The sequence below is a fragment of the Brienomyrus brachyistius genome, chromosome 3 (assembly GCF_023856365.1).
Source record: "Brienomyrus brachyistius isolate T26 chromosome 3, BBRACH_0.4, whole genome shotgun sequence".
In the NCBI taxonomy this organism is placed as follows: domain Eukaryota; kingdom Metazoa; phylum Chordata; class Actinopteri; order Osteoglossiformes; family Mormyridae; genus Brienomyrus; species Brienomyrus brachyistius.
Genome location: NC_064535.1, coordinates 35,806,537 through 35,832,604, shown reverse-complemented (window position 1 = coordinate 35,832,604; position 26,068 = coordinate 35,806,537). Strand labels below are relative to the sequence as shown.

At 46.9% G+C, this 26,068-nt stretch overlaps 4 protein-coding genes and 1 pseudogene across 8 annotated transcripts in view; 4 read left to right on the top strand and 1 right to left on the bottom strand.

Annotated features, from left to right (window-relative positions):
* The window catches only part of LOC125739311 (uncharacterized), a 117,641-nt gene that overhangs the window by 23,316 nt on the left and 68,257 nt on the right, over window positions 1-26,068 (bottom strand). The window lies entirely within an intron of this gene.
* The window catches only part of LOC125739323 (uncharacterized), a 112,392-nt gene that overhangs the window by 37,206 nt on the left and 49,118 nt on the right, over window positions 1-26,068 (top strand). The gene's annotated exons all lie outside the window — the stretch shown is intronic.
* On the top strand, window positions 481-9,876 carry LOC125738567 (proline-rich protein 36-like). Its single transcript, XM_049007701.1, has 3 exons — window positions 481-715; window positions 801-1,535; window positions 9,797-9,876. The coding sequence occupies exons 1-3, from the start codon at window positions 481-483 to the stop codon at window positions 9,874-9,876; spliced, it is 1,050 nt and encodes a 349-aa protein (XP_048863658.1).
* Window positions 10,035-12,127, top strand: LOC125739331 (uncharacterized; annotated as a pseudogene).
* On the top strand, window positions 20,297-24,764 carry LOC125738562 (uncharacterized). The gene is made up of 2 exons (XM_049007696.1): window positions 20,297-20,431; window positions 22,732-24,764. The coding sequence occupies exon 2, from the start codon at window positions 22,743-22,745 to the stop codon at window positions 24,762-24,764; it is 2,022 nt and encodes a 673-aa protein (XP_048863653.1). The 5' UTR covers window positions 20,297-20,431; window positions 22,732-22,742.

Here is a 26,068-nt window from a genome sequence, read left to right as displayed (position 1 = left end):
CCAATAGCCTTGCTAGAAACATGAATTGGAAGGGGTTGAATGGGAAGACATTATTTGCAGCACTGCGATTGAAGGATGTGATGATTGGTAAATGTATATGCAAACATATCATATGGGTCATTAGCTGGACAAGGTGGTCGTTGAGAAGGATAAAATATATGGAACACCAGAACACTCAAATAAACAAATAAATGTAAGCCATTGTCATGCCCTGCTCGTCGGCTCCTCATGTGTGCCACGCCCCCGGATTACCCACGTGTTCTTTCCCGATTGTACCCAGCTGTGTCTGATTATTTTCAATCAGTCCTGTGTATTTTAGTCCGTGTCTTACCTGAGTCCTTTGTCCGTCATTGATGTTACTTGGTGTTTGTACTTCGTTCCCCAATAAAACCCCAGTTCGCCCCATTTTCCGCCTGCCTGCTCGTTCCTGTTCGCTCGCACTGCCAAAGCGATCACTCGTTTGGCACGTCGCATGACAGAATGATGGACCCACAGAAGAAAAAGAGGAAGCAGAGGAGAAAGACGGTCCCTGAGGCGTCGATTTGTTTGGCTACCTGCTCGCTCTCCAGCCCTAAGCTACCCACAGAGGAGGAGGAGCTCGTCCTCTGCTCAGACCTAGGACCGCTTAGTCTGGGAGCCGGCTCCCTGGCCAGGATCTGGGCTCCGAGTGTGGACGAAGGAGAGGAGCCCTTTTTGATCCAGGATCCAGAGCCGAGTCCCCCTGACCGGCTGCCGCCCCTCGAGCGGTATGTTTTCCGCCCGGAGCGACTGGACAACTGGGGAGGGCTGCGCGCATTGAGACGCAATCCCGCGGGTGCCCCGCATCCCTACGAGGTCTACGCCCGTCTCCCCCTCACGGGACGAACCCGTCCTTCCTCGCACGGGGGCCATTCCTGAGGCGTACCCCTCGCCACTGCTACAGGAGAGGGCTCGCCTGGCCGATCAATTCATCACCCTCCAAGGACTCTATTGGAGGGTGATAGGAGACCCGGCCATTTCCGAGGGTCCCGAGGCGGCACTACTCGCCGCATGGCTCCAGAGGGGTTTTGAGGTGTTCACTCCCGCATCGGGACGAGCCGACCTCGAGCGCCTTGCAGAGGACCTGCAGGAGCTACTCCTGCTCAGGAGAGCTCCAGACCCCTCGCCGACGCAGCCGCTTCCGCCGCCTGCACGATCGCCTTCTCTGCCGCCTGCTGCTCATGAGCAGGCACTTCCTCTGCCCACGGACCCAACGCCTGTGCTGCCGCCTGCGCAGCCGCCGTCGCCTGTGCAGCCGCCACCTGCGTCGCCAGCGCAGCTTCCTCCGCCTGCAGCAGCCCCAGAGGCGCCCCCTCCGCCTGCAGCAGCCCCAGAGGCGCCCCCTCCGCCTGCAGCAGCCCCAGAGGCGCCCCCTCCGCCTGCAGCAGCCCCAGAGGCGCCCCCTCCGCCTGCAGCAGCCCCAGAGGCGCCCCCTCCGCCTGCAGCAGCCCCAGAGGCGCCCCCTCCGCCTGCAGCCTCAGTTCCTTTCACCCTAGTCCCCGAGGTGGTCCCGGACGACTCCATCTTGGCTCCTCCCTCTTCGGAGGTGGAGGAGCTGGAATGGGACCCCTCGGGGACAGCACTTGTGACTCCTTGTCCCTCACCCCGGCGACGTCGACCCCGACCTGGGGTCGGCATGTCTGTGTCCCGCAGGGGGAGGGGGCACAGACGCAGGGCTGGGGTCCCGCCCGCCCTGCCCCCTGGCTTGCCCTGCCTTGCCTGCGCTGGGGCTCGGTTGGCGCCCGCGGGTCCTGGCCCTCCGGGTCGGCTGTCGCCTGCGGGTCCCCTTCCGGTGCCTCGTCGCCCTGCCTTGCTCCCCCCTCCGGTGCCTGGTCGGTCGCCGGGGGGCTCCCCGACGGCTGCTCCTCGGTCGCCTGCGGGGCCCCCACCTTCGGCCCATCGGAGGACGTCGCCGCCTGCTGCGGCTCCCCCCCTTGCCTTGCCTTCGCCCAGGCCCCTTTCAGCTCCCTTTCCAGCTTCCCCGGTGCTCCCTCCCTGGCCCCTCCGCAGATCTCTCGCCCTGTCTCCTCGGGCCCTCCGGCTCCGGCCGCCTGCGGCCCCTCCAGTCGCCCACTGGGGCTCCCACGGGCTCCCCTTTGTTCCCCCTCCTTCTTGCCCTGCTCTCCTGTCTCTGTGCCTCCTTTCTTTGCTCCTCGTCCCGCCTGTCTCTGCTCCTTGTCCTCCTGTTTTCCCTCCGTTCACTCCTGCTCCTTTTGTCTCGCATGTTCCCTCTGTTTCTCCCTTTCTTGTCTGTCTTTCCGCTTTTCCTGTTCTTTGTCAGGTCTTGTCCTTCGTCTTGTCCCTGGCTGTGTTTTGTTCTTCGGTCCTGTTTCCTGTCCAGCGTTGATTCTGGTTTTGTTTTTCAGGTCCTGTTTTGCCTCGTCCCGTCCGTCGCCCCCTTCCTTGGCGCACCCGGAGAAGCGCGCCTTTGGGGGGGGGTTCTGTCATGCCCTGCTCGTCGGCTCCTCGTGTGTGCCACGCCCCCGGATTACCCACGTGTTCTTTCCCGATAGTACCCAGCTGTGTCTGATTATTTTCAATCAGTCCTGTGTATTTTAGTCCGTGTCTTACCTGAGTCCTTTGTCCGTCATTGATGTTACCTGGTGCTTGTACTTCGTTCCCCAATAAAACCCCAGTTCGCCCCGTTTTCCGCCTGCCTGCTCGTTCCTGTTCGCTCGCGCTGCCAAAGCGATCACTCGTTCGGCACGTCGTGTGACACCCATCACCACGAAATGAGTCTTATGGGTGCAGTTCTATCAGTGCGATTTCAGACTCATTTTGTAGCGACGGGTCATATATTTGGAAATAAATAAATATTTCAATAATTAATTCATTTAAGTGTCATTTTATTTAACAATAATTCAATAAATGGAATTACATTTCATAATATGCAAAAGTGATTGCTTACATAATTTAAATTCTATTTCACAATAAAGTGACTTCACAATGATGTATTTCTGAATAATGGTGCACTCTGTCAATCACTTTGAGGGGGGCGGCACTGAGTGTTACGCCCAGCTCGTGTGATCCATTATTCAGCCTAGCAGATATAGGAAATACTTTGAAAAGCTTTGGAGGATGTAATTATTTTATTTATTGAGATATTTATGTATGTATTTATGTACACATATACATTTGCTTATTTAATTTTGAGTATTATGATGTTCCATAAAATATGACTTAGCATTGCTAATAACTTAACATCTATACACTCAGTGACAAAAACAAGTTAAGCACCCAGAAATAACGGCCTGATTTGAATGTATGATATAATCATTGTGATAGTCACATGACCTTTCACCATGTGCAGATTTATTTCCACCACTCCAACTGGGTGCTTAACTGTTTTGTCACCAAGTATAAAAATCTTTAAATAAATGAGAGTTTAATACTAGGTGAATTTTTGGATATGTTGAAAAACTAAATTTACATATTTTCCTGACTGGTGTTGCTGCATTGAAAATCTTAAAACCAAATTCATGGATTATTTTTAAACTAGCATAAATTTGTTTTAAAATCTCAATATTGTATGTATTTTGAGATATATCTGTTACTTTCTGCCATTTTAGCTGCAGTTCGAAAAAATCCACTGATGTCCAAAGCAACAGATCATGATGTGGAATCTGTCATGAAAAGATGGCTGCAGCTTGCTTTAGATCGTGAGGGCGGCAGAAAACGGCGGCAAAAAACAGACTCATAAAATGTCTCCCTTGTTCAATCAACCACCCACCCACTTTCACCCACCAGTATGTGTGCCAGATGTGTCTATGCAAATATTCACACACTAGTCATTCATTTTGTTTGTAATATTCATTAAAATTTAGGATGGAAAAAAAAAGCTAAATTTTCAATTTTGTGAAATATTTTTCTTACCATGTGCTTTGCTGTTCTGAATTTTCTGAATTTGACTGATGTTTAAAAAATAAAACCAATTGAAAATGTGTTGTTTTGCTTTTTCTTCACTGTAACGCTAAGTGTAGTTCTATGTAATTTGAAGTACTGCAATTTGTAGTTTGATCATTACTTCAGCCAGTTCTGTGCTGTACCGTTACATAATTCGTGGGTCAGACCTGGGCCAAGCTACTTTACAATATGATATCTTACATAAGGCCCGGATCTGGGGGGGGGGGATCAGATCTGTACTGTACCTTTAAGAAAACGTCATTTTGTAGTGTCTGGGCCACACCCCCATTCTGATTGGCGTGCAGTATGTGGGCCAGATCTGGGCCGTACCTTAAAGAATAAGTCATTCTGTAGTGCCTGTGCCACACGTGGGCCAGACTCTCATTATGATTGTTGTGCAGTATGTGGGCCAGATCTGGGCCAGCTTTTGAAAATAAGTGAGGATGCTGTACAAACGCCAATTCTGGGCTGAGGACCCAGGCGGGTTGTGGGCCAGAAGAAACTACAGTATGTGGCCCACATCAGAACCAGCATAACTTTGCTATCTCGGCGGGTGATGACACAGGTATTACAACAGCAGAGAAACATTATATTTCAATACTGGAATGTAATTTCGTGTGCATATATGTGCAAATGATTAGCAGCAGTTTAATATGGTACAAGGACGGTATTTTTTAGAAAAGTGCAGTTTTGCACGGTTGATTTTGTGCATGTAGCAGCATGTGTATTTTAACACAGTGATGTGTAAAGTGCAACTATGCCCTGAGTATAGAAGACATTCCGGACACCTTCCTGACATTGTGCTCTATCCCACCTAGCCAGGGACGGATTATGGGTTGTGTGGGCCCCTGGGCAAAACGTTCGCAAGGCCCCCCCCCCCCCCCCCCTCAAAAAAAAAAAAAAACGCCAGCATTGTCTGGGATGACTAGTTGCTACGTCATCATGCCACTTGTGGATCCAAACTAGTGCGGCGTACGCTTACCGTGTTGTAAAAGCAGAATGATGTTGACAAAACTATCTTTTGCCGCTTTTTACCTCGGAAAAAGTGAAAAGAAGGTGGCTTAAGTTGATACAGTAAGTTGGATCTCAAATTATAATCAGTACAGCCTAATGCCATTACCTCACGTTAATGTTAGCACCAGGTTACCCATCTCTGTTTATAGAGACAGGTAGCAACGTAGCATAACCAGATCGTACCATAACAAACATTATTTGTTTGAATTATCCAGAATGTGCTAGTTTGAAATAGAAATGTCTATAAAAGTGAACCAAAATGCCATGTACCTGTTATAATCTGCAATTGTTGCTTTGCAGCTTTCCCAAAGAAGACAATTACATCCTCGTAACTAGGGGGCAGTCATATCATGCGCAGGGCCAGGAACAAATAAATTCAAGGACACCAACAGAATGAAATGGTAAGTAAGCAAAATCACAAATACTACCCACCCGTGTCATATTTCTTGCCAACTAGAGCCACGGCGGGCAAATGATAAATGAAACCTATTGTCCTACCTTAAAACTTCGTAGCTACAGTTAATGTTGTCGTTAGCTGTGTGATCCTTTTGTCTTCTTGCCGGCTCATGGAAGTCGTTATCAGTTTAAATTTGTGATTGTAGATCTACTTTTATTACATTACTTTTCGTTCTTTTACTTTATGCCATATAGATTTAGGAGGGCAGGCATACTATAATAAAGATTGAAACAAACAAAAAAACACGTTGCGCCTCGACAAGAAAAACATATCCATGATTTCAACTTGGGAATGCCCACTAGAAACGTCTACCGCACGCCCATATAATTCTTTTCTTTTCTTCATTTAAATTGCTTAATTTTCTGTCAAATCCATGTGCATTTGCTATTACTGACCAATTGGCAGGGACGGATTATGGGTTGTGTGGGCCCCTGGGCAAAACGTTCGTGAGCCCCCCCCCCCCCCCCCACCACCACCACAACCACCACAATTCAAGGGCCCTTGGCAGCCAAACGCCCTCCCTATAGGGTCAGGGGCCCTTGTAGGCAGAGGATCAAAGAATGTAGGCTAAAATAGACAAACGAAAATACATTGTTGATAAGCGTTGCAAATTGTTTTGGGCTAGGGGCCCCACGGGCCCCCTGCACCCCAAGGGCCCCTGGGCAGCGGCCCCGCTGGCCCGGTCCGTAATCCGTCCCTGCCAATTGGGCTGAAATTAACGTTACCCTTGTTTAAAAGCATGGCTTTTCTTCCCTTAGCAACCGTTGGCATGGGTAAACAAAATCAATTAAGCAATATGATCTAGCTTATTTTGCTGATAAAATCGGCAATGTATTTGGTACAATAACGTGGATTAAAATAGCATTAAAACAATGTCTTGTATGCAGAACTTCCTAGAGTAGAATAACACCCTAGAATCTTTGATCTGAATATTAGCAACATTCCATAACCTGTGCGAAGCAGCCGTAGACTGTGTATTGGCAGCAGCCGGTGGGCTGGGCTCTACACTGGCAGCCAGCATGTGTCACGTTCTTAAGGGGGAGGGAGGGAGATTTTGATACATTTGGAAAATAATTCACCATGAACCAGTTGTGAAACTTTGGGGACTTTTTAATGCAGCTAAAGGGAGAAATAACATTTAATTTTACTGTTCCTACTCCAAGTCACCATTTTGTATGATATGGATAACATTTAGGTCTAATTATAGATATTTTGTGAAAAAGTTAAAAAAAAGGAAAATGTTAAACCTACTGTCAAACACTAACCCTAACCCAACACTAACCCATTAACCTATCCCTGACTGAGGCAGGATACTTAGCACTTCTGTTTTGAAATGCAGCTACCCCTCTACTAAGAAGAATTGACTTGGCTGGGTCGGTAATGGTACTGGGCCATAAAGCAGGGTCATTGACAGTTTCACACCAGGAGTTGGGGTCTGTGCCCTCCTCATTTGAAAACTGTACCTCAGGCAATTCAGCTGACTGGTCTAATTGTGGCTCTGACACACCTGCAACTTTCATTTGATTATCTTTCTGTTGCTGGTGGTCTGTGGTAGCCTGGCAGGGCTGGCATCCATGTCCTGTACCTGACTGGGTCTGCAAGGGTCCATAGACACTGTCAGATAACAATAATCCAGTGGTGAGCTCATCGTCATTGCTAGAACTCTGGTGAATGCTAACATTAGCAATACTCATCTAACTTTTATCCAGCGGCTTATCAAAAAAGTTTGATATTAAAGGAACGTCTTTTAGGAAAACTGCCTGCTTTGCCTCCTTCATTTTTTTTGCTTTTCTTTTTGAAGCATCACTTCTTTGTTTGGGATCCATGTTATTTATGGAAATTGTGTCTTTATAAGGTGATCTAGAATTACTCTTGCAATACTATAGCTAAAATATAAAAGAACAACAACCTTTTAAAAAGGCTGTAAGTTGCTAGGTAGCAACTGCTACTTAGACTAGCCTTTAAAAAGGCCTGGATCTTTGGTGTACTGTTATTACAACTATGAAATATAATACAGTATAAAATACACTGAACAAAAATATAAACGCAACACTTTTGTTTTTGCTCCCATTTTTTATGAGATGGACTTAAAGATCTACAATTCATTCCAGATACACAATATTACCATTTCTCTCAAACATTTCTCACAAATCAGTCTAAATGTGTGATAGTGAGCACTTCTGCTTTGCTGAGATAATCCATCCCACCTCACAGGTGTGCCACATCAAGATGCTGATCTGACATCATGGGTAGTGCACAGGTGTACCTTATACTGCCCACAATAAAAGGCCACCCTGGAATGTGCAGTTTTGTCTCACAGCAAAATGCCACAGATGCCACAAGCATTGAGGGAGCGTGCAATTGGCATGCGGACAGCAGGAATGTCAACCAGATCTGTTGCTCGTGCATTGAATGTTCATTTCTCAACCATAAGCCGTCTCCAAAGGCGTTTCAGAGAATATGGCAGTACATCCAACCGGCCTCACAACCGCAGACCACGTGTAACCACACCAGCCCAGGACCTCCACATCCAGCAGGTTCACCTCCAAGATCGTCTGAGACCAGCCACTCAGACAGATAATGCACGGCCCCATGTTGCAAGGATCTGTACACAGTTCTTGGAAGCTGAAAATGTCCCAGTTCTTGCATGGCCAGCATACTCACCGGACATGTCACCCGTTGAGCATGTTTGGGATGTGCTTGACCGGCGTATACGACAGCGTGTACCAGTTCCCACTAATATCCAACAACTTCGCACAGCCATTGAAGAGGAGTGGACCAACATTCCACAGGCCACAATTGACAATCTGATAAACTCTATGCGAAGAAGATGTGTTGCATTGCATGAGGCAAATGGTGGTCACACCAGATACTGACCGGTTCTGAGTCCCCAAACCCCCAATAAAGCAAAAAACTGCACATTCCAGGGTGGCCTTTTATTGTGGGCAGTATAAGGTACACCTGTGCACTACCCATGATGTCAGATCAGCATCTTGATGTGGCACACCTGTGAGGTGGGATGGATTATCTCAGCAAAGCAGAAGTGCTCACTATCACACATTTAGACTGATTTGTGAGAAATGTTTGAGAGAAATGGTAATATTGTGTATCTGGAATGAATTGTAGATCTTTAAGTCCATCTCATGAAAAATGGGAGCAGAAACAAGAGTGTTGCGTTTATATTTTTGTTCAGTATAATATGACTAGAATATAAGACTAGAAAATCATATACTTCTGGTAATGAATAGTACAGAATATAATATGCAATATATAATATAGTATAATATAATTACAAATAATATATTATACAATTATGATGGGCTGGCCCCCCATCCTGGGTTGTTCCCTGCCTCGTGCCCATTGCTTCCGGGATAGGCTCCGGACCCCCCGCGACCCAGTAGGATAAGCGGTTTGGAAAATGGATGGATGGATGGATATTATACAATTATATAGAATAAGAGAGAGAGGTTTAGAGAGAGAGAGAGGTGGAAAGAGAGTGAGAGAAAGTCAAGGAGATAGAGGGAGAGAGATGCAATATAAAAGGTAATGAGCCTTTAAAAAGGCTTTTGGTTGTTAATCTTGTGATAACAAAGAAGTATAGAAGACGGTATAGAGAGTACAAAGCAAGTTCTCAAGCTGAACTGTCTGAATGAGGAGTTTTGATACTGGCAGGGGGTTTAATATCTGCTGTGAATTTTCAGTTGGATTTTGAAAAGTGCACACAACACCTGATTGGCTGACTGGAGGAAATGTAACAATTTTGCAACACTCTGAGTGGCGGAGGGGTAGCAACTGTCTACTACAGCATGCTGTCTGCTGTTCTAGCATCGAGTGAAATAACCATCAGGCAGAAGTCAGAAAATATTAGAACTTGTCCAGTCTTAATCAACAATGCAAACTGATCATGCAGTTTGAATGTCATACAATTCATGCTCTAAATCAAAGCACTTTTGCTAATCATCCCATTTCTATTCAGCAGCCTGGTTATTACCATGGGATCACACTACATGTGTACCGTGTCCAGCTGAACCATGCCAGAATCCACCTGTGTACCATATCCCCGTACAGAACGGAGTGATCAGGGGTGTAGTGGTAAAATAAGAGGTGGGTGAACTACAAATTCTGTGATCACATTTTGTGCATAAACTATACTATGATGTGCATTTAGATCAATTGAGAAGTGGGTAAACTCTAATTCTGAAATTTCAGAGGTGGGTAAACCGTGCTTACTTGCGTTTAGCCTCCACTACAGCCCTGGGAGTGATTACACAGGTCAAACTCTTACACTGCTACACTGCTCTGGGGACCACTCAGCGGGCAGGTTAACTGCCTCCATCCCACCATGCTACCGCTCCCTAGTCAGAGGGCCTTCTGTAAGGCTGTTAACACGCCCCCTCCCCCCAGAAGCCAGGGGTCCCATGGTAGGGGCCCTTGTAATCAGAGCTCTAAAGGTACACTACACCCTCCTCCCTAGGGCCTCCTAGTAGGGCGCTCATAATCAGAGGGCCCTCTGAAAGCCCCCAAAGCCCCCATCCTCCCTAGGACCCCCTGGTAGCCAGAAGCCAGGACCATAATAGGAGGGCCTAAGAGGGCCTTCTAAAAGTAGGCTCCCATGCACCCATTTCCCTTTAAAGTTCCTATAGCAGGGCCGGGGGCCCCCTGAAAGCACCAACCCCCCACCACCACCACCATCAGCACCACCACCACAACCACCACAATTCAAGGGCCCTTGGCAGCCAAACGCCCTCCCTATAGGGTCAGGGGCCCTTGTAGGCAGAGGATCAAAGAATGTAGGCCCTCTAAAATAGACAAACGAAAATACATTGTTGATAAGCGTTGCAAATTGTTTTGGGCTAGGGGCCCCACGGGCCCCCTGCACCCCAAGGGCCCCTGGGCAGCGGCCCCGCTGGCCCGGTCCGTAATCCGTCCCTGACTACAGTGCCCAAAAACGAATTACCGGGTCTCAGGAGGATATACTTTTGTTTCTTTTAGACCACACACACACCACACACCCATACACACCCAACCACCTACATCAGCACCTGTGTATATGAGACCTGGAGAAAGGATGTTGCACTGGAATTAAAGTAATAAATAAACATTCATCAGGATCCATGGGCCTTAAGTGGTGTTCTGGCCAGCACTCCGGGATATACATGACTAGAAATCAGACCCAGCAACTTGGGATAGTCCACTTCAGTTGTATAGGATTCTTTGTAACCTTTTCTTTAAGTAATCCAGGCCAGGTATGCCCCAATTTGACTACCGTACAATCCCTGGGAACCATAGTAAAAGACCAGGTAATTAAGTGGGACCATCGTATGGGATGCATGACTCTGAAAGGGACTGAAACCTTAGTTAATACTCGTGCCTGTTGCCACGAGACCACGCATAATATCATTTGCACCTGCAACACACTTCAGCCCTTTTAACATAACGACACAAAACTCATCAACATACACTCACTACATGGACACGCAGAAGCAGTTCAAGTCTCACATACACAATGGTGTGTTGTCAGTAAAATGGACTCATTCATCTATGGAGGCCTTACCTGCCCTGCAAATCACACTTTCTGCCTGGAGGTAACCGATGACTTCACCATGGGTCACATCAACATTCTGGGGAGAGTACCATTAGATGTTGATGTCTCCCCATGGTGGGACGACACCTTTTATGATGAAGACACGCGAACCATGACCGAAACCATGGATTTAGTTAAGCAGGTCATTCTACAGATTGACTACCACCTCCATCAGGCGCAGGTGCCGGCCAATTTAACAAAGAAAACTGTACATATCCTGACCAGCGCATCCACACGTTCAGCGCAGTATATCTGCTTATGGTGGGACTGGATGTTTCGGATATGCGTTATCGCCAGTGGCTTTATCTTCATCATCACCAGACTCCAATTCTGCTACCTCCGACATCAGATCCAGATTCTCAAAACATCTACCAAAAACGCCTTCATCCCTAGCCCTCTCCAGGTACAACCCGTACAGAGGTTGGAGACTTCAGGGACCTAGGAAATGACCGCTCTGGGTCTGCCCCAAGGGGCCAAGGGGGGAACTGTAAGGACATAAAACTTATAGGTCCTGCAGGCCCCAACTCTGATCAGCCTGCATCAGTCTTTTTCAGAGCTCCAAGAAAAGGATCTTCTGGCCCGGGCAAGACTGGACTCCACTCATCAGACCTCCCCTTTTAAGGAAGGCAAAGGCCTTCTGGCTCCTGTGAGACTGGATAGAAATAACTGGAGCAGCACAGAAAAAGCAAGACCTCTCACCCCCAGAGTGACCAGAGCCCTACAGTCAATTCACAGCAACAACAGCTGTCAGCCTCCAGACACAGACACCTTTCCCACTATAAACAGGATAACTCACCACACATAGATGTTAGGGACAAATACACGCATGTTTGGTCTCGTTTGAATAGGCATGAGACGAGGAGTATTATCCTCTCAGATTTAAGGCAGTATAGCTTTCCCTAAGAGAAATATAGAAACTTCGGCTAAACCCACCAAACTGATAGAGCCTCTTACATGGTAGAACAAGGGAATTACGACTTCCCCCTAAAGTGATCTGATTGGTTGGGGACTTGAGAACCAAGGTCAGCAATGCCCCTAAAATTAACCATTGACTGAAATTGGTCAGTCTTCAGAGACATGCCATCACCTGGGTTGGATACTTAAGGAAGGGCCTCAGAAGAAGTCGGGGAGTCACTCTGTAATCAGAGCTCCCACAGAGAACTGCGCGAAAGTCCATCTGTAGTCGAATACTTTCCGCAGAACTTTGTGCACTCTCAGCTGAGGAATGTGATTGTTTAATATTGTATTTGTCCTAATGTATTTAAGAGTATGTGGCCACATGCCAATGATTGTATGTTGCGGTATGTTTAATAAATGTTGTTTTGATTACTTTATGACTGTCTGATTTGCTAACTTCTTTATAAACTTTCCAGATTGGACTTCTATCCTGATTAGGACTAAAGTGGTAAAATACTATCTTCCAGCCTCTGGGTTAAATCCCCTTTATCCGGGTCCCAAACTCGACTGCCCAGGTTAAGTTAGGTGGATACCAAAACTACACCTCTAGAGTTCGCACAAGCTCAGTTACGGGCCGACGTAACCTCTGAGGTCAACACAAGCTGATGAAAGGTACCGGTCTACTCTCTGAGGGGCGTACAAACTATGTTCCTAGGCACCAGGCATAGTCCCTGAGACGTTCACAAGGTAAGATAGCGGGTAGCATCTGCGGAGTCCCTGAGACGAGCCCAAAGTAAACCTCGTACAAACTACCGCTATGAAACGTGCGCCTTCACTGCCGCTGAGGTTGACACATGTTATGATATGGGCTGCCCCCAGCTGAGCCCCTGAGGTGGACGTATGTGTGGTTTGGGTAAACATCGACTTAATCTCCGAGGCACCCACAAGCTCAGTAATTGGCAGACACTGAGCCTTTGGGAAATTATATATATCGAGGGACCCGAATAATCAGAGGCTGACATTGTCTTAAATGGTGCGATTTCTGTACCTCTAAGACAAACCCTGTGGAACAAGCCCGCGGATCGCCCTGTCGGCCGAGGCGAATCTGGCGGACTCCTTCGTCAGGGTTAAACTAGAGTTGGTAATCTGAAGGAGAGTCCCGAAGTAATCCAAACAGCATAAACATCATGACTACAGTATACTGAAATAAAGGTCTTTAATAAAATGGAGTCAGATATGTATTTAAAGGAATATTTTATATATTAAAAAGGGTAAGTAATTCCCAGGAGCGCTCAGAAGGACCAACACGCATTCACAGCCTTCGGCTGCACCATTGGATTCCGCCACTGGGCCAGTGGGCGGTTCCCTACAATGTCCTTAAATCCTTAAACTGCACAATACATCACCGACTTTAAACAACTGAATTCTTTCAGTCACTTTTAAGTCCGATAAAGTTGTACTTTGTAACCTAGGTACTGTCACGTCCGGCTGCGATCGCGCTGTTTAAAAGCGAGCGATCGCTCGGGCAGGCGGGCAAAGAGCAGGCGGACAGGCGTATACGGGTAAAACAAGGGGTTTAATCGGGAACTGGGGATCGGGACACATCTAACCGTAACAAACATCAATGACAGACCAGGCAAACAGGTAAGACCAGGACTTAAATAAGACAGGACCAAGCAAAGTAAATGGACAAAGCTGGAGACGATGAGGGAAGCACATGTGGGTAATCAGGGGGCGTGGCACACACGAGGAGCGGACGGAGCGGGCATCACAGAACCCCCCCCCAAAGGCGCGCTACACCGGGTGCGCCCGGGAGGAGGCGAAGGACGGGACGAGACCAGGAAACCAGAACCTGAAAGACAAAAGCAAAACCAAATCAACGGGGAACAGGGAACAAGACAGGCAAAACTGACAAAGAGTCAGGAGCCAGGACAGGACACGACACAGGACTGGAAAGGCCGACAGACAGACAAGAAACGGGGACACAGAGGGAACAGGCGGGACAAAAGGAGCGGGAGTGACGGGAGGGAACGACGGGAAACCAGGAGCGGAGCGGGGCAGACCAAAGGAACGAGGAACAGAGGACAGCGGGACAGAGGCAGGAGGAGAAACAAACACAGGCAGGACCGGGGCAGGAAAGAAGGGAGAGAAGGAGGGGGAACTAAAGGGAGCCCGAGGGAGCCCCAGCGGGCGACAGGAGGCAGCCGGAGGGGCCGCAGGCGGCCGGGAGGCCGGAGCCGGAGGGGACCTCGGAGGGGCAGAGGAGACAGGGCGAGGGACAGACGCAGGGACGAGGGAGGGAGCCGGAGGGGAGACCAGGGAAGGGGACGAGGGAGCAGGAAGCGACCCTGGCGAAGGCAAGGAGAGGGGGGGAGCCGCTGCAGGCGGCGACATCGTCCGCCGCGCCGGAGCGGGAGGACCCGGAAGCGACCGAGGAGCCGCCCTCAGGGGACCTGCAGGCGACCGTCGAGGAACCAGCAGAGGGAGCGAGGCAGGGCGACGAGGCCGGGACGGGGAACCCGCAGGCGGACGCCGACCAGGCGGACCAGGACCCGCAGGCGCTGACCCAGCCGTAGCGCTGGCGAGCGAGGACGTGCCCCCTCCCCTTGCGGGACACAGACATACCGACCCCCGGTCGGGGTCGATGTCGCCGGGGTGAGGGTGAAGGAGTCACAAGTAGGGTCCCCGAGGGGTCCCATTCAAGCTCCTCCACCTCCGAAGAGGAAGGAGCTAAGACGGAGTCCTCTGGGACCTCCTCGGGGACTAGGGCAGAAGGGACTGGAGTGGGGTCAGGGACTGGAGCTGCAGGCAGGAGAGGCGCCACATGCTTGGGCGCTGGAGCTACTACAGGCACGGAAAGCGCCTCGGGCGTGGGCGCTGGAGCTGCTGCAGGCACGGGGAGCGCCCCGGGAGTGGGCGCTGGAGCTGCTGCAGGCGCGGGGAGCGCCTCGGGCGTGGGCGCTGGAGCTGCTGCAGGCGCGGGGAGTGCTGGCTCTGGAACTGCAGGCGGCAGCGGCTGCGTAGGCGGCTGCGCAGGGTGCGCAGGCGGGAGTGGTTGCTCGGGCGCCTGGTCAGCAGGCAGGAGCAGTTGCTCCGGCGAGGGGTCCACCGGCAGAGGCGGTCGTTCCCCTGTGGGAGCCCCCTCTCCAAGGCGCACTTCTCCGGGCGCGTCAGGGAGCTCAGGCGGCTGCTCAGGCACCGGAGCCGCAGGCAAGGGCGGCGGATCGGGAGCCGCTGGAGCGTGGTCAGGACTTGGAGCGCGGTCAGGACTTGGAGCGCGGTCAGGACTTGGAGCTGCAGGCTGCTGCAGTGGGGGCGCCTGCCCGGGAGCTGCAGGCTGCTGCAGTGGGGGCGCCTGCCCGGGAGCTGCAGGCTGCTGCCGTGGGGGCGCCGGCCCGGGAGCTGCAGGCTGCTGCAGTGGGGGCGCCTCTGGGGCTGCAGCAGGCGGAGGGAGCGCCTCTGGGGCTGGCTGCGCAGGTGGCGGCTGCACAGGCGACGGCGGCTGTGCGAGCTGCGCTGGCTGCGCAGGCGACGCCGGCTGCGCGAGCTGCGCTGGCTGCGCAGGTGGCGGCTGCGCAGGCGACGGCGGCTGCGCGAGCTGCGCAGGCGACGGAGGCGGCAGCACGGGCGCGGGGTCCGTGGACAGAGGAAGTGCCTGCTGATGAGCAGCAGGCGGCAGAGAAGGCGATCGTGCAGGCGGCGGAAGCGGCTGCGTCGACGAGGGGTCTGGAGCTCTCCTGAGCAGGAGTAGCTCCTGCAGGTCCTCTGCAAGGCGCTCGAGGTCGGCTCGTCCCGACGCGGGAGTGAACACCTCGAAACCTCTCTGGAGCCTTGCAGCAAGTAGCGCCGCTTCGGGACCATCGGAAACGGCCGGGTCTCCTATCACCCTCCAATAGAGTCTTTGGAGGGTGATGAATTGATCGGCCAGGCGAGCCCTCTCCTGTAGCAGTGGCGAGGGATACGCTTCAGGAATGGCCACCACGCGAGGAGGAACGGGTTCGTTCCGTGAGGGCGAGACGGGCGTAGACCTCGTAGGGATGCGGGGCACTCGCGGGATTGCGTCTCTCAACGCGCGCAGTCCTCCCCAGTTGTCCAGTCGCTCCGGGCGGAAAACATACCGCTCGCGGGCCGGCAGCCGGTTAGGGGGACTCGGCTCTGGATCCTGGATCAAAACGGGCTCCTCTCCTTCGTCCACACTTGGAGCCCAGATCCTGGCCAGGGAGCCGGCTCCAAGACTAAGAGGTCCTAGGTCTGAGCAGAGAACGAGCTCCTCCTCCTCGACCTCTGTGGGCAGCTTAGGGCTGGAGAGCGAGCAGGTACCCAAACAAATCGATGCCTCAGGGACCGTCTTTCTCCTCTGCTTCCTCTTTTTCTTCTGATGGTCTGTCATTCTGTCACGTCCGGCTGCGATCGCGCTGTTTAAAAGCGAGCGATCGCTCGGGCAGGCGGGCAAAGAGCAGGCGGACAGGCGTATACGGGTAAAACAAGGGGTTTAATCGGGAACTGGGGATCGGGACACATCTAACCGTAACAAACATCAGTGACAGACCAGGCAAACAGGTAAGACCAGGACTTAAATAAGACAGGACCAAGCAAAGTAAATGGACAAAGCTGGAGATGATCAGGGAAGCACACGTGGGTAATCAGGGGGCGTGGCACACACGAGGAGCGGACGGAGCGGGCGTCACAGGTACCATGACTTTTTAAAATTTGTTTAATGATTTTTTTTTGTTTAACAAGCTGTAGTTGATTGTTCTTGTTCAACCCCCCCCTCCCCCACATTTTTTTAAATCATGCTAATTTTGGTGGTTTAATCATTCATTTAACCAGTGAACTCAATAACTCAAAAGTGAACTGAAACGTTGTGCAAGTAAAAATGGCCAAACACTAGAAAACAGGACAGCACCCGTCTTACTGAGCCTGCAAAGTCTGTGTTTGTTTGTTTTTGCATTTTTATGAAATATCTGGAGATTTGCTTCAGGCAAAAAAATGCACTAAACCCTTCAGAAAAAATGCTGACGCAAGCCTTCATAAGATTCACAATAATAATAATAATAGATACTTTATTACTCCCCATGGGGAAATTGTCTTTACGCCTCCCTCACCTTGCTCTTTGTAGAGTAAGTTGCCTGTTGAGAGCTGCCACCTGTAGCGGCGCCCCGGGAGCTGGGGGTTAAGGGCCTTGCTCAAGGACCCGCAGACGTGCTGAGACTGGGTTTGAAGCCTTTCACAGCCTATGATTGAATCTGGGTAAATTATTGGGCTTGTGATGCAGGTTTCAACTGGTGTCACCCAGCATGAAATAAATGTGCTGAGACTGCAGATTGTGATTAATGACTGTTTAAACCATTCCTTAACCAAAAAATTACATTGTACATATTAAAATGAATGTACAGTGGATGTAAAAACATACCCCTGTTAAAATGCCAGGGTTTTGTGATATTATAAAAATGACACCACGATAAATCATTTCAAAGTTTGACTGTCACACGTTGAAGGAACGGAGCAGGAGTGCTGGGAGTCAGGGAAACGAGGGATTTATTCAGCGAGAACTTAAGCAAGAACACGAAATAACACACAGAGCTGACGTCAAAGACCAAGGCCAGAGTTTCTGACATCGAGGCGACATTGGACTCCCACTCCAGCAATGAAGTCTCCATCTTGGCTGTTCACGCTGGAACTAACGACATAAAGTCCTGACAATCCGAGGTATTAAAGAGGAGCTTCAGCTCTATGTGTGCAAAAGCTAAAACAAATGTTGGACTTTAATTGTCTCTGGTCCCTTAGCAATTCTCTATAGAGGGGATGTAACCTATAGCTGGCTACTCTCCTTAAACCACTGGTTAGAGACTTGGTGTGCATCTCAAAACATTGACTTTCTTGATAATTGGGACTTTTTCTGGGAACGGCTTGGTTTTTATAAACGGGACAGTCTTCATGCTACCTGGAGAGGATCATTCATGTTATCCCAAAACATGGCAAGTAAATTTCCTCCCTGACTGAGAGCAGCCCCCAGGCCTCAGTCCTGCAACCTTAAATCGAAGGCTGTTCTTACAGCCTTAACTTAATGTCAATCCCATTAATGACTGAATGAGCCGCAACACGAATGTGAACAAAATCCATTTCATGAATGATACACAGTCATTCTGTGGATGAAATTGATTCTGTGGAACCAGTAAATGCATTTCCTCTTTTGCTGAGTCACAAAAGATACCACAAAAATGCATGTCGTCTTTTGCTGAGTCAGTAGGTGTGCCTGTGGGGGGAGTAGTACCTTCCAATGACCAGAAGTGTGGGCGCCGGTTTTGACCCGTGTCATTACGTTTAACTTGAACTAAAATATAATGAAAATATAAAGAATTCCTGGACTCAGGCTTTTTCTTGTTGTATGTAATCATTAGTGTTGCTATTTCTAATTAGAATTTTATTATTTTTAAGCCAAGCCAATGAAAATGCTCGGCCCGATTCCCTCCAAAGGCTGTATTACTGTGCCATTTTCCCCTGAATGGTTCCGATCAGACGCCCTGGGCAGCCTGCGTGCAAAACACAACAATAAAATGGTGAATATGCTCATGCTGGCAGAGACACGGACATCGTGTCTGGTGCCACTCTGCATCAGATGCTGAATTGGGCCCTTTACCTTAAATGACATTGGGAATATTATTTGGTAAACTTGGGTTTGTTCTACTCATAAAAATGGATACATTCACCCAATAAAAGTGTGTGAACATATATAAAAATCAGGCCTTATTGTCAGGCACACGGGGAGGGCAACGACCCTCACTGCAGCGTCTTGTCGGAAACCCCCCCACCAAGGGAACGGGAAGACAAAGCAAGAACAGAAGTTCAGACCAGCAACACTGACCAAACTAGCAGGCACAGGACCAGAGAGCAATTAAATACACAGATAACACAAGAATCTAACACACGACATCTGGGAGTAATTATCCAGGAGGCAGGGAGGCGAGGTGAAATAGGCTCCAGGCCTAGCTTGTTAGGGCTCGTTAGGGGCCATGCCTGGGAGGAGGTCTGGGGCCAATGCTGACAGGAGGGGCAGGGCGTGACGCTTATATGAACTGTAGGGTTTTTTTAATATGGAAGTCCTTGGAGCAATTTGAGTTATTGGCCTAATGGTGAGATCACTCTATCGATCATGGGATTTGAACTAGAAATATTCTGATTCCTACCCCACAAAGCTGCCCCACCCTGCCCAATATTTTTTTATTCTTTTTTTGGTCAGTGCATAAGCCAAATCCCTGTTAAAACTAAACCGCATAGACCAGCATGATTTCCATGCTGGTCTATGATGGTTTGGTGTTGGTGTAGCTGCACAACATATGCCAGTATAACCAGAACGCTTTAAACTGGTCATACTCGTAACCAGCTATGCTGCCTTATAATGTTTTTTTCAGCAAGGATATGTTCTATTTTTGATGTCTTATAAGTTGTCCGGCATCCAATGGTTTTCCTGTAAATATCACAGAAACCATGTAAATTTCCTGTAAATATCCTGTTTGGTTTTAAAATAGAAATACTCGAAGCCTGTTTTTTTCTTTCTTTCTTTTCCTGATTTTCTTTTTTTCCGTTGTAATTTTGAAACAGAAAAACCATAAAACGCCGCTGTTTTCTTCCGCTTTGGTTTTTGAAGAATGGACCGTATACGGATTTAGATATTGTGTATTTCATGTTAGTTTACTGCATTTTAACAGTAAAACGGGATGACACTGGTACTGCCTTCATTGCCTCGGTGTGAGTTATTCAGTTATTCGTGAGACGCCAGTGTTTGCATGGGACTTTGTATCTTGAAAGATAGACATGCCTGTATCACAGATGATTAGGTGAAAGATACGTTTTACTACTCTTTGTTCGAATCCTGGTTAACGTTTACAACACCGTTATCCTCTCATGTTCCGATGTAGGCGACCATTCACACAGACGACTGTAAATGTGAAAACCCTGGAGACACACAGCCTCTGCAGCCTCCGCTCCTGCCTGCTACTGTAAGCGCATCGCATCGGACCGTAAAGCGCCAGCAGAAGCGGAGGATCCGGCTACTGGCTGGTTGTTAGACAATAAAAAAATAAAGTAAGAAGTGTGAGAAATAAAGTCGCCATTTCCCGAAATAAATCTGAAATAGCTAGAAATATAGAGTGAATACTGAGAAATAAAGTCGAACTTCCCTATAGATGTATAATAGCGCCCTCCAGCGTTTGCAACAGTCATTATTACAAAGAAAACCTGGAGAGCCAACTTCGGACTGATGTTAACATGAAAACAGGGACAAGTCTGCAATACTCTTAATACGCTTATAAAACAGTAATATCACCATTTATTGTTGATCCGTAAAGCAGTGTGTTTGCATGAGATAACCATATATGGTGTTTGAGTGCATGAACGAATAATCAATGCGTGTGAGAGGTGGGGGTGCAGGGGGCGGGACAGAGAGGGCAGAGAATAAAAGCTGCTCACGACAACCGCAGAGATCACAAAGTCTGAGACAGGAAGGCTTGGAAGCTGCAAGTACCTGCAAGTATTTGTTCTGATTACTGCATCACCAGGTAAGTATGCAAATTTACATGGTAAATTTCCCAGATTATTTTACATGAACAGTGTAACAGGTATGCAAGAGAAACTTGTCTAACATTTAATAATCAAAATACGTAATCTAAGCTTGCATAAACGTCGTTGGCTGTCGGGTAGTTAAAACACCGATAACAGAAAAGAGTATTTTAAGCAGGTCCAGGGCCACATTTACACTAAAACCAGCCACCCATTTATACACCAAATAGCTGGTACAGTTTGGGACAAGGGGGATTGGATGGATGTAATATAATAATCAGACAGTTACATAACTACAAAATAGAGTGCTTAAATCTTCTCTTCTTGATGCATTAAAATCTGCATAATCTGTGCTATCATTACAGAAAAATGTATGAAAGCCATAATCTATAAAGAACCATAGATACCTTCATAATGCTTTATAATGGTCAGTATAAGATTTAATAAAGCATTACAGCATCTTCTATTGACAGTTATAAGACATAGTAGTATAAATTATAATACTTCATAAATCCCAATTAAGCTGTCATCTATCATGCACTGTAGATACCTTCATAATGCATTATAATTATTGGCATAAGCAGAGGCTTTGTACTGCCTTATGAAGGATCTACAGTATAGGCCATTATAGATGAGAGCTTTATAAATCATCCATAATGCTTAACAAACAGATATAATGTTTTATGCCTTATTATAAATGTTCATAGCCATGCTTATAACGTGTCATGAATGTGTTCATAGATCATAGACATGACATTCATAGAAAGTTTTACCGAATTTATTTACTGTGGTCTGAATTATGTTTTTTTTAAGTAATTCCCATTTTTGGTCATATTACCCCCTTTTGGGGGAAATAACTGTACAGTAAGCCAACTAGTATCTAATATCCTACATGTGAATTAACATTATATGACTTTTGAATTATGTTTCGATTTCACCACATATTATAAAACAGTAAGCAGAAGCCCCGTTGCCTCAGATTGGAATCCAGCCCCCTTTTGATTGGGTGGAGCTCTTCCCATTTTGATAACTGCTGTCTGTTGTGCATCTGCACATATTAGGTTACAGCTAATTTGCATGAAAATCTTTCAATAACCATAGACAATCTATTAGTTAATTATCCATATTCAAAGTACATTATCCAACCCCTGACTGCTATTAAGATTTTGGGGTGGGGCGCAAGCCTGGGGTGTGGAGGGTGGTGGGGGACGGGTGGTGCCAGCGACGGTCCTTACAGTATTTTTTTAGATTTAAAGTGGCCACCCCACTTCTAAGTGGTGAATGAGCCAATGCAGTCCCTCATCCTTCACTACAAAACAGCGTTTTGTCCAGTGCGATAACCTGCATAGATCTGGGTCTGTTAGCTTTTAATTTCAGCTGTCATGGTTTATGCATTAATGCGTATCATTTATTCTTAAATAATAATGCGCGTGAAGGCACACTCCCACAGCCCACTGAAGAGCCCTGCTTTGGCTCAGGACAGTAGATTTATTGAACTTTCTGTACTACATTCTTCATCTGCTTGTGTCGTGCTTTTTGGACTGTTGAGGTCACTGTAGTCACTTCCATGTAATTCTTAACAATTTGGACGGCGCTTGTACGAGAAACACTCATTTTATCCCATTTAGTTATGGTGCCTGAAAGTCAGAAAACAAGCAGAAAATGACAAGTCTTGAATGTCTGATCCACTGCTGTCGAGCACTGACTTAGAATCTACATTAGAATGTCATAATGTTTGCAAAATTAAGTCCTTTGCTTTTTAATCACTGATTACATCACGCATTACAAATATATCTTTTAAAGGTGAATTTGACTCCAGCATTTGAGTTTTTACATCCCACCCTTAAAGGTATTCATAAGTAGATTAAAAACTAAGATACATCGAAAGATAGTTGTCTCTTCTGATGCTTCTTTAAATCATTTTGTTTAAATGTAAATTATGCAAAATATTTTTTATCTAAAATCCATTTGTAGATTATAAAGTCTCATTAACAATTACTGTCAAAGGCAATTAACTAAGCACAAATTATTCACATTTTTATTCACAAATCCAAACTTGTAGAATAATGCTGCCTGATTAATCACATAAACTGAGCGCATAATCTCAATTAAGGCAGCTGACAGTCTTACTTTTAATATGAAAATTTGTTTAAATATCAGCCGGCAATATCGGCCAATGTGGACACATCAGACCAATGCTGATAAATGGATTTTTAATGAATATTGACCGACACCAGTTCTGTATGTATCATGCATCTCTAGTACATACTATCTATAACCTGTGTCTGTTTCCTTACAGGAAAGAAGACAATGGGAGACTTAGTGAAAGCTACCCAATCAATTACCAAGGCTCAGGATTTCAGAGATGACACCAAAATAATAATGCAACCATATGCTAACTGGGAGGAGTACTTGGTACCTGCCCCAGTCTCCATAGCCATTCTAGGGGAGCTGGTCTTTATTTCTTCCAATGTAGATTTCTCCATTGGCCAAAAGCCTCCTTCTGGTGGGTTTCAGTACATCAAGTACCCAGACTCATTCCGTGCCTGTCTTATGCAAGTGGCTAATGCCGGATGGGCGGCATTCAATACAGCTCACACAAACATGGACCAGATCCGTCTCCACACTGGCAACGTGCCAGTTTACATCAAGGAGTCAGTGAATATATTACTGAAGGAGGATGATAAGCTTGTTGAAATTTGTCTCCCTGACCAAATAGAACAAATATCTACTATATCAGATGAATGTGTAAAATTGGCTGATCAAGCAGAGAAAAAGTTCACCGCTGTAATTTATCTGATCCAAGAACTTTTGGAAGCTTGTATAAGTGCAAAGAAGGTATATGGTGATGATCTGGAGGCTATCAAGCGTAAAATTGAGGAGACAAATATGAGAAAAGAGGATTCAGAGAAAGCAAAGGAAAGGGCTCAGAAAACGCTTGAGGACATGAATAAACGTTTAGATGAGTCACAGAAGACTTTTGATAAAGCAATGGATTCACTGCCGTCTGGGTGGGATGTGATTGGCATGAACTTTGTAGAGGGACTCACTGATGGTCTGTTAGGTATATTTTCACATGCAACTAAAAGCATGGCAGAAACACCAAAGGACAAAAAGGACCATGACGACGTTGGCGCTATGAGCAACGTACTTTCCAAAGCAGGGCAGATTCTGAAACTGGCCCAGACACTGAACAGCTTCATTGACAAACAGCAAATTAAATGGTCTCATATATACGATCAAAAGGAAGACAAAACAAAGACGGCGTATGTGGGGGAACAATATACTCAGATAAAAACTTCAGTGGAGAACGAGAAAGACTGTAAAGCCAAAAAGGCCGCACTCGACATCTGCACAGACGCTATTGAACTGTGCTCTGAGCTCTCAAAGATCGCACCTGACGGGAAATGCGACGCTGCCAAGACAAAGGGCTTGATTGGAAGAATGCAGAAGCTGTTGAAGCAGTGTCGGAAATTAGACTGTGACAACAAGGCCTTCACAAACACTCCAGCCCTCCAACCTGAACCGCCGCATCAAGCAAAAGAATGTGCAGGAAAACGGTCAGGTGAGATGGCGGTGGAGAACGCCCGTTACCGCATAGAGGAAGCTAAAACTCAGCTGGAAAAGGCAAGAGAGATGCAAAAAGAGAGTTTGGGAAACCTGGAGAAAAACCAGAAGGAGCTGACAGAGATCTTAGTCATACTGCGGGGTTGTCAAGTGAAAGAGATTGACTTCAACACCACCATTAAGGTACTGGTTAAGGGTCTAGATGCGATGGGAAGAGTGAAAGAGCAGTGGGAGAAGATGGTCCGCTTCTTTCAGATGATCTCAAACATCGTCAAATCCTGCCTGAGTACCTCTCTGACAAATTTTGTCAAAAAAGCTGGACAGGCATCTCAGAAAAAGCTGCCGTATGACACAAAGAAATATCTCAAAGATGCAATGTACCAGCAGGCCCTTGCTGCGTCGAATGTAGCCAGCTTGGTTAACATGATCTCAGGGACCTACGTTGAGGTTTCTGAGAAACACCTGATGGACAGGATCAGCAGTCTGGGCAAACTCATGGCTCTGGATCCCAACAGACCAGAATTTGAGACTGAACGCAAAAAATTACAAGATGCATGTGATGCAGCTCAAGACGCAATAAGGGATCTTGTGGTAACGAACAGGAAGAAATTTGATCTGAAGGCAAAAGAGAGAATGGAGAAGATTGTAATGGAGCTACAGCCAATGTTACCCCCAGTATCTGAGGAGAAAATTAAAGAGATCAAAGAAATAACAAATTCTTCATTTAAAGAAATGAGTAAGAGGGATGAGGATCAGTATGCATAAAGGTTCTGCAGAAACATAAATGAATCTTAAAATTATGGTAGAACAGGAAAATATATCTGAATAGTTGTGTGGGTATGCATGCTTATATTTGACACACATCAGTTAAAGTTTTTGTGTACTGCTTGAAATGGTATTCTGTTGGTAATTAGTAATTCATTTTGTTTAACTGATGTTAGATTTACTGCTGCGTATAATCAGTATGAGTCTCATCCAGGGAACAACCAAAGCAGTCAGTGAAAGGAAAAATGTGGCAGATGGGTTTGACATGTGGAGAAAACCTTTTTTTAGTTCAAGTGCCAGGTCTGAAGACACCCTGGAGTCTGGAACACCAAGCAAGTTCAACACAGCTCAAGCCCAGGGGTGGAGATCCACTAGCAAAAGAGACCTGAAGTCAGGCTGATCTCACGATCAAAGGTCAAGGCAAAAGAGGAAGACGACGACAACCCAGGGTCTCACCAAAGATCTCGTCCATCTCATAGCTCTGGGGTCGCGTTTGCATGTTTTCCCACTTTGCAAGAGCTCTGCAGAGCCATGACCTTTTGAATTTGTGCTTCACAAACTGTAGAGATGGAGACATGAAGAGTTTTAATCCAGTTATTTCATGTTTGATCCTTCATGTAATGTGCTCTGCTTATATGCATTTAACCTCAAAGATTAAAATTAGTGACTGGTATGAATTTACATATCAGGGTCTATAGGAGAGGTAGCAGTGTGCAGTTAAAATCGTGTGATTTGGAAATCATATATAAACAGATTTTGTTTGGTGTTTGGGCTGTGGGAAAGAGCAGTCATGTGACTTTGTTCTGATTTTGAGATAAAAAATAAATAACTCCATGTATCAAATCGTGTCATGTTTTTAGTCTTTCTAGTAATAATGACCATGAATCAAATGTTAATACATAAGTATGACTTCATAATTAAACAAAGTCTTTCTGAGAGTATAACAGGAAATGAACCAGTACGCAACAATTAAATATCCAAATTAAATATGAAAATCTGCACACACACAAACACAAATACGCACAGTCCGTCTTTATGGGGACTCACTGTTTATTTCTATGAGCATAACCCTAATCCCAACTATGGCAACCCTAACCCAGCCCTAACCTTAACCATAAACACCCAAACAAAATAATAGAATTTTAGCAATTTTATGCATTTGTAGACTTTTATAAACCTGAGGTTATCCTTCTGGCGATCCCAAAAAGTCCCCACAAGGTAAAAAGCTACAGGTTTTATCTCAGCGTGAGGAAATCTGGTCCACAAAATGTAATACAAAATGTACATACACACACAGACAGACA

Excerpts from the sequence above, each read along its gene's own strand:
- LOC125738562 (XM_049007696.1), top strand. The coding sequence starts at position 22,743 with ATGGGAGACTTAGTGAAAGCTACCCAATCAATTACCAAGGCTCAGGAT.
- LOC125738567 (XM_049007701.1), top strand. The coding sequence starts at position 481 with ATGATGGACCCACAGAAGAAAAAGAGGAAGCAGAGGAGAAAGACGGTC. Across the intron at positions 716-800 it reads GATCCAGGATCCAGAGCCGA|ACGCAATCCCGCGGGTGCCC; the intron begins GTCCCCCTGACC and ends GCGCGCATTGAG. Across the intron at positions 1,536-9,796 it reads CCCCGAGGTGGTCCCGGACG|AAGCCAGGGGTCCCATGGTA; the intron begins ACTCCATCTTGG and ends CCCTCCCCCCAG.